Source organism: Meira miltonrushii (genome assembly GCF_003144205.1).
Source record: "Meira miltonrushii strain MCA 3882 unplaced genomic scaffold FA14scaffold_7, whole genome shotgun sequence".
NCBI lineage: Eukaryota > Fungi > Basidiomycota > Exobasidiomycetes > Exobasidiales > Brachybasidiaceae > Meira > Meira miltonrushii.
The window spans coordinates 148995-156503 of NW_020289949.1; the positions used below are offsets into that span (position 1 = coordinate 148995).

At 42.3% G+C, this 7509-nt stretch overlaps 6 protein-coding genes across 6 annotated transcripts; 4 read left to right on the forward strand and 2 right to left on the reverse strand.

Moving 5' to 3' along the window:
• Positions 1-141: 141 nt before the first annotated feature.
• On the forward strand, positions 142-1086 carry FA14DRAFT_128094 (uncharacterized protein; the record flags this gene model as incomplete). Its single annotated transcript, XM_025496834.1, has 1 exon — positions 142-1086. A coding segment is annotated over one exon (945 nt), but the record flags the coding sequence as incomplete, so codon positions are not given.
• Positions 1087-3086: 2000 nt separating this feature from the next.
• Positions 3087-3980, reverse strand: FA14DRAFT_128134 (Brix-domain-containing protein; the record flags this gene model as incomplete). Its single annotated transcript, XM_025496838.1, has 1 exon — positions 3087-3980. One exon carries the CDS (start codon positions 3978-3980, stop codon positions 3087-3089), a length of 894 nt encoding a protein of 297 aa, XP_025351795.1.
• A 289-nt stretch (positions 3981-4269) lies between these two features.
• Positions 4270-4860, forward strand: FA14DRAFT_94629 (uncharacterized protein). The gene has a single exon (XM_025503105.1). It carries the CDS (start codon positions 4309-4311, stop codon positions 4819-4821), a length of 513 nt encoding a protein of 170 aa, XP_025351796.1. The 5' UTR covers positions 4270-4308; the 3' UTR covers positions 4822-4860.
• Positions 4861-5535, reverse strand: FA14DRAFT_186325 (uncharacterized protein). The gene has a single exon (XM_025501516.1). The coding sequence runs from the start codon at positions 5085-5087 to the stop codon at positions 4899-4901; it is 189 nt and encodes a 62-aa protein (XP_025351797.1). The 5' UTR covers positions 5088-5535; the 3' UTR covers positions 4861-4898.
• Positions 5146-5673, forward strand: FA14DRAFT_186329 (uncharacterized protein). Its single transcript, XM_025501517.1, has one exon. The coding sequence runs from the start codon at positions 5377-5379 to the stop codon at positions 5539-5541; it is 165 nt and encodes a 54-aa protein (XP_025351798.1). The 5' UTR covers positions 5146-5376; the 3' UTR covers positions 5542-5673.
• A 766-nt stretch (positions 5674-6439) lies between these two features.
• FA14DRAFT_162742 (uncharacterized protein) lies at positions 6440-7344 on the forward strand. The gene has a single exon (XM_025499746.1). The coding sequence runs from the start codon at positions 6530-6532 to the stop codon at positions 7040-7042; it is 513 nt and encodes a 170-aa protein (XP_025351799.1). The 5' UTR covers positions 6440-6529; the 3' UTR covers positions 7043-7344.
• The last annotated feature ends 165 nt before the right edge of the window (positions 7345-7509 follow it).

Below are 7509 nucleotides of genomic sequence, written 5' to 3' on the forward strand. Positions count from 1 at the left end.
CTTTGGCAGTCATAATCTTCCGCTCGCCCTCTTTTTTTGCTTGCGCCGGTGCCTGCGCGTTAAGATGAAATTATACATTACATGACAAAACACTTTACCGTTCTCTCGTCCATCGTTGTTGATCCATGTCTTCCTAAAGAGATGACGAAACCTTCAAGCGTTTGGCCTACGCCAAGCCAGTACGGCTGGTTACGCAGAGACGACAGTGATGCGAATTATAACACATCCAGCTCTGCTTTACCAACAGGAGCAAGTCAAATATCCGGACAGCCACCTCCAACTTCTACCGGCTCACCTCGTGATCCTCTTTTGGCAATCATGCCAGATTTCGCTTTTTCCATGCCAGCTCAAATCATTGTGGGAGGTGTGAATATTGCGCTTACAACGATGCTGACCATTCAGTTAATCTTCACCATGCAATATCATTATCCGCTTAGCAAAAGAAATTATATCCTTCAATTTTGCAGTACATTGATTCTACTCATCTCTTTGGCCGTTCAATTACACTCAATTTTGAGTGCATTAGAACATCAAGTACACGGATGGCCGTACATGTTTGCTTATATAGCCGTTCAAATACCACCACAAGACGGAAGTTGGACAATCGTTCAAGAAGCTTTCTTTTTGGTCATGCGCGCTGTTTCAACATTCTTTATTCATTTGACCCATATCCAATTTTTAACGCTTCTCTTCCCTTCAGCTTTAGAGGCAAGATTGATTTTGTGGATGTTAGGTCCTTTAGCTTTAGCTGCAAGTGGGATGGAATTCACTGCCCTTTCATCGGATGATGACGTGAAAACATCTGATTTAGGCGATGCAATTCGAAATATTTGCAATTCAACATTGTTTCTTCTTTACACGTCCGGACTCCTCGTCTGGGGATTGTTGGTTAATAGACGAAGGGCTTGGAGAACTGATGGAGGTACGGCGGCTTTTGGAGGAGGAAGTGTTGGATTGGCATTTATCAATACGACGGTCAGTTTTGTCGAAATCGCTTTTGATCGTCTCTGGTGGTTACCCGACATTTTGTGGACCTTAACGCTTTGGCAAAGTTGGCTGGGATTTTGGTGGTGGGTAGGCTCCGGTATGGGAATCGGAGAAGTAGAAGATCGTGTCGAACGTCAAGAACGACGAAGGAAGCGGGCAGAAAAATTGAGAAGAAAACGTGAGAGGGAGGAAAAGGCGAGATTAAAAGCTGCTGCCAAATCAAATGGTGGCAGTGGAACGGGCAGTCAAACAGCAGCTGCTGCTGTGGCTTCAAGCTTAGGAGAAAATGGCTCTGATGTCATCCGTGGTAGCATCCGTCGTATCACGTCAAGATTTTCCAATACGCCTAATGATCCTTCATCGAACAGCAACAAAACAGGACTTAATCGACGAATACGCATCAATACTGAAGGTCAATCTGGATCACCGGGTGAGGAGATTGAAATGAACCAAGCAAACGGTGCAGCTTCAGAAAGTGAACGTTTGCAATCCATTGCTATTCATAACGGACAACAAGGCGACGACGTTCGAACTGTGGCTGGAACTGGATCACAAAGCAGCGACACCCATCCGACCACATCTGCTGGTGCTACTTCAAGTGCTGGCTGGCTAAGCTCAGTGACAGATTTCATTGCCGAACATCAGCCAAATTTCATTCGCAGACGGATGCGCAGATTACGCATGGCACATGTTGCTGCCGCTCGAAGAGCTGCTACGGAACAAACAATGTTACGCGATCAAGTCTTGAATAGACAATCCGAGCCAATGGCACCAGGATTGAGGACAATGATGTTTGATAATCGAAATGCTCCACCTTCACCGTCGATGGGAAGCGGTAATGAAGTGAGTAATGTAGGAAGAAGCAACAGTCAAAGGAGAAGCGCTTTGGCTTTCCAACCTTCTTTAACGACAGATAGTTCGGGCACAGGTAGTGGAAGACAAGCTGTCATGCCTATCTTACTAGAAAATGATTCGCCTAGAAGGATGAGTGGAAGTGCAAGTGGGCCTAATAGCGTTCGTTCACTTTCTGTACTGCCAGACGGTCGTTCACCGCACTCTGACAGAAGAAGGGAGAATGAAGGTCAAGAAGATGAAAGGAGGCGTCATTCGATTCAAAATATTTCAGATGAAAGAAGAGAACTTGTGTTCGACAATGGGACCGCAGCTCATCAAGCAGATCATGATGATGAATGGTTGGACGAAGATGCGATCAGACAGCCGTCAAAGATTGAAGAAGAAGAGGAGGATGCTTCTTCTGATATTGCTCAAGATGGTGAAGCTGTCAATAATAGAACTTCTACAGCCCGCACTAATGGACAGCAATCTTGGACTTGGCGTGGTGGTCTGCGAGGGGCTCGTTTGAGAGATCATACTACATACGATGATAATGATGACGAAAGATGATTTAAGATTTGTACTTCGTTATCGGGTTGATGAATTTTTGTAAAGTGTATTTTAATGTAATATAATGCGTATCGGGTATTGTCTGTAGAATGCTGTTCGGTGACAGCTGATTTGGCAAAAGTCAAGACAAACACTTGTCTATCGAGGTCTTCAGAGGGCTGTCCGTCGGTAGAGTAGCATGTGAGGAGCAATTCTTCTGTACTGCACGCAGAAATGTATCGGAGAATTTCTCGGATGCGTCTTGGCAATTTTCTGTAAAATTGCATCCCATCAATTTGCCAAACGTGCAAGAACTTTCATGCCGCCAGTGAAAGTCAATAGTTTGTGAAACCGTCCCGTTGAGAATTTGTTTCACTCACGAAGTGGAAAAGGTGTTCGCTGAAATGTGAAAAGGCCTGTGCACTGGTCAGTGAAGGTCAAAGAAGTCAGATAGATCAATGATGAATTGGTAAAGTCTAGTCAAGAATCAAAGAGATTGACGTCCAAAACAATCGATCTAAGCTCGAAGAGCTACAGAGATGACTTGAATGCAAGATGCAAGGACTTAGACAGCTTCATTTCTGAACTATTTTGCAATTTTGTAATGACACATTAGACATCGATCGCGATACAATCGAAAACACAGGTGTCTACTTCTATGAGTGAGGGTATAGCGTTGGCTGAATCTTCATGATTATAATACAGTAAATGACTTTTCACAATTGATTACGCTTTCTGGCAGTATTCATAAATGGTCGAAGTTGCCATTCGATATCAGATTCCGTTTGTTCCACAGTACCCTGTCGGATCTCATAAGGTTTCATTTCGAATCGCGGTCCTACTTCGGCCAATTGCACTTCTCTATGACTTGTTTTAACGAAAACGTGATGACGAAAAGAGATGAAATCTCTTTGATTGGCAAAAGTCATGACCCTTTTTGCATCTTCTTTTGGTACGGGAAAGAGAAATTTTAAAATATCCCCAATTCGATTGCCCAACTTTGATTGAAAGCCATCAAAGATCAAATGAGGATACTGTTCGCTAATCGTGCTGCTTCCATGTGCTTCCACTTCATGACGTAGCGTAACATTGTGTAATGTGAACATCACAGTTGGTCCATGTGGAAAATGAGAAACGACAAGTGCGTCTGGAATACCACGATGTTCATGTATAACGATCAAATCAGTCATTGCATTACTGCGACAAGCTGCAGATAATTCTTTCATTGTATAACCACCTCTGTTCAATCTTGTAGAATTGGGTATTGCCAATCGAAATTCTTTTGCAAATTGTGATAAACGAGAAGAAGGGTCACGAGAAGTTGTGATTAAGACTTTTGGATCGTATTGACCTGCTAAGCTATATTCGTCATCCAAAGAAGTGGAAGGAGCGGATTGTGCTTCATCAAGAGGTACATCTCTGGCTAGCTTTTGCAAATCTGCCGAAGTTGAAGAGTCATTATGACCTTGTAAAAGTTCTTTTGGTATCGGTTTACCGGCTGCTAATAATTGACGTACTTTTTGTTTACGCTCGAATAATTGTTGTTCTTGCTGTTCAAGTGATTTACGATGAATGTATTCACGTCTTTCTCTTGCTTGTCTCCGAAGCATAATTTGTATTGTTTATGTTGATGGTGGATGTCATGAATGATGGTGAGAAATTGATGACAATCTTGCATGAAAGTTTAAAATTATCTCCATAAGTGATACACGTGATTTTAGTCTTTTTACCGTTTCCCGAATATGAATACGCCTTACAAATAAGAATAAGCGTACCCGGCACCCAACGAGTCGATTACAGGGTGAATCGAAAGCGCGTGCGCGAAGCGCACAGGCTTTGCCCTATAGGTGGAACACCTATAGGGCACTGACAGAGTAATGCAACAATGGACAGAGTAATGCAACAAATTTTTTTTGGAAATATAGCCACCATCTGATCATGCCGAGGAAGACAAGAACGTCGGAAAAGGCAAAGGCAGCTGCCGCAGCAGCTGCTGTAGCAGCTGCAAAAGAGCTGAGAATTGTACAGGCTGCTGCTGCGGCAGGTAAAGAAGCACAAATTCAAGCTGTGGTTAAGGAGCTTGACCCAAATGCAAGGAAACAGAATTACCGGGGTCTTGCAAAAGAGTTGAATATAAGCCCTTCCACCTTATATAGGCGCCTAAAGAAAAATCAGCAAAATATAGTCGATGGTCATAAATACATAAATACCGCATTAACCAAGGAGGAAGAAAATAGGTTGAAGCAATACATACTTGACGCAGAAGTATGGGGTATAAGCCCAAATAAGCGTGCTGTGCAATCCTTTGCAGCTGAAATCAGGGCGAAACGGGAAAATCCGCCTGAAGAGCCTATGGTTTCGCTGAGATGGGTAGATAGGTTCTTGAACAGGCAAAACCTATACACAGGGATCGCTAAACCACTTGAGGCAGTTCGGTTCGATGCACAGTAAAAAGTCATAAAACTAGCTAATTGGTATAAACGCCTAGAAGAGTAAATACATAAGCACAATGTCACCTCAACTCATATTTAGAATATAGATAAGACTAACGTTATAATCGGCCTTGGTCGTAAGGAAAAAGTCGTTGTTTCTCGGAAAAATACAGTGGTAAACAGCCGAAATGATATAAATCGAGACGGAATCACACTTATTAAAACGATCAATACTAATAGCGACTTTATCCTACCATTTATCATCGGAAAAGGATCGACTGTCATAAATAGATAGGTACGAGCAGGGCCTGATGCAGGGTAGGAAATACGGGCTACACCGACCGGGTATATAGATGACCACCTTATAATAGAGTGGCTTAAGTACTTTATTATATATACAACGGATTTACGTGCTAGGCAGCCTACTTTACTGATTTTGGATGGTCACGGTAGCCATACTATATTTCCGTTCTGGTTTCGGGCCCAATAAGTGAACATATACCTATTTACGATACTACCATACACCACACATATTTACCAGCCCTTAGATATTGCTTTGTTTTAGCCGTTTAAGATGTATTACCATAATGCAATTAATCATATAAACTTACTTTCTGTAAAAGACATAAACAAGGAAAACTTCTTAGTAACACTTACCGGTATACATAATCAAGCCTATACCCCGCAAAACGTGAAATCAGGCTTTCGGCAAGCTAGGATTTGGCTATATAACCTATAAATTATACTTTATAAGCTTTTGCCGCAGCAAACAAACCGTGAAAGTACACCTACACCTGATGTAAGCCTAGAAATCGACCCACAAACCCCATTTACGCCTACAAGGCGTGGCAAATACCTTCTTAAGCATGTTGGCACACCGGAAACATCTCCTAAGTTACACAAATACCAGGCATATATCGACACATGCTTACAAAATGATCAGCCCTTTGATCAGGCAATCCTGAGCAAGTACCTGCGTGGCTCAATTGCCGTATGTGTTACAAGTGAGCTGATGCACCAACGCCTAGATGTACAAGCACAAATACGCTCAATGCAAGATGAACAAGCAAGCGAGGGCAAAACCCAGTGCAAGCTTGGTGGTATTTTAAACCCAAGCCAACTTCGTATGATCTCAACTAAGCGAAATAAGGCTTACAAAGCTAAAGTAATATCTACAGCACAAACTGCCTACAAGGAGCTTCTGAAAAGTAGAAAATTCACTAGTACATTTGATCAATTTATTGAGCATCAAAAAGTGTCAGGCGCAGTTGCTATTCGGGCTGTTCAAGCTCTAGATGACTCACAAAACATGGCAAATTTACTTATGCAGCAAAGACTAGAAGATAGAGAGAGAAGGTTAGCAGCAGGTCCATCTCATCACCGTCATATTGGCATACAATGTTAATGAAATCATGATTTTTTCCACTCACAAATTTTTGTTGCATTACTCTGTCCATTGTTGCATTACTCTGTCAGTGCCCTATAGGTGTTCCACCTATAGGGCAAAGCCTGTGCGCTTCGCGCACGCGCTTTCGATTCACCCCTGTAATCGACTCGTTGGGTGCCGGGTAAAGGTAATTTTAGCAGAGGCACACGCTATATAATAGAATATAGACTTGATCACGAGAAGGATGGCTAGCTCATCTTTTTGATCATGACCAATCACCTACACCTATATTGAAAGGAAGAATCAGTAAAGTCGACGCTCTTTCGTTCAATCGTTCACAATGTTCATCACTTCCATCTTACGTACTTCACGTACAACTTATCGTGGTGCACGCGGTTCAGGAGCAGGAAATTCGTCAAAGACATCTGCTCGATCTTCTCCTGCTTCTCGTTCAACATTAACACAAGCAGTACAATCAGGTAACGTCTTTAAACGGTCTCAAAGAGGTTTATACGATAGTTCCGTTTTGCAAACCGGAAATAGCATTCCTAAATCCATTCAGAAAACTTTGAGGAATTGGAAGCCAAACGTTCAAAATAAGTCTTTACGTAGCAACATTTTAGACACCGTCATTCAAACAAGGGTAACATCAAGAGCCCTACGTACTATCTCAAAGTATGGCGGCTTAGATGCATACCTTCAACGCAGAGACGATAAGCATCTAGTCACATTTGGAAGAACGATTCGAAGCGCAATAGCAGCCACAGTTCGCGAAAGACAATTGCAAGGACCACTTTCCGCTGAGGAGAGTTTCCAGCATGTTCAACGGACAGAAGGCCAAAAGCAACTTTGAGAAGATCATTTTGCTGTGAATCTTATATTTGTATTTGTACCAATAATGGATGAAGTCATTCTTGGAAAGCCGAAAGGATGTAGCTCTGAGAACGATATAGTGTTTGATACAAGAAGGAAATTTGGCTTGGATAAAAGTACAAATGATTTTGTCTCTAGATGATCAAAATTACAAACTAACTTCTGGTTTGACGATTGACATTCCTGCGAGCGATCAAAAATAGGCGTTTCTACTTGTGACCTCTTGTAAAACGATGTGGACAGCGTTTACAATTAATTGCAATCAATGTTGTGTGATAGCGTGAAAAAGGAAATGTATGCTTCTGGTTGAATGTGAAGTGGATCTTGAACGAGAAGAGGATGATACTGGTTGAATGAGAGGCTGCTTGTTGAATGCGGATGAGAAGAGGCCACCAACAGTCTCCTCTTACTCCGCCGTCATCATCTTCTCCTAATTCCTCCGTCATC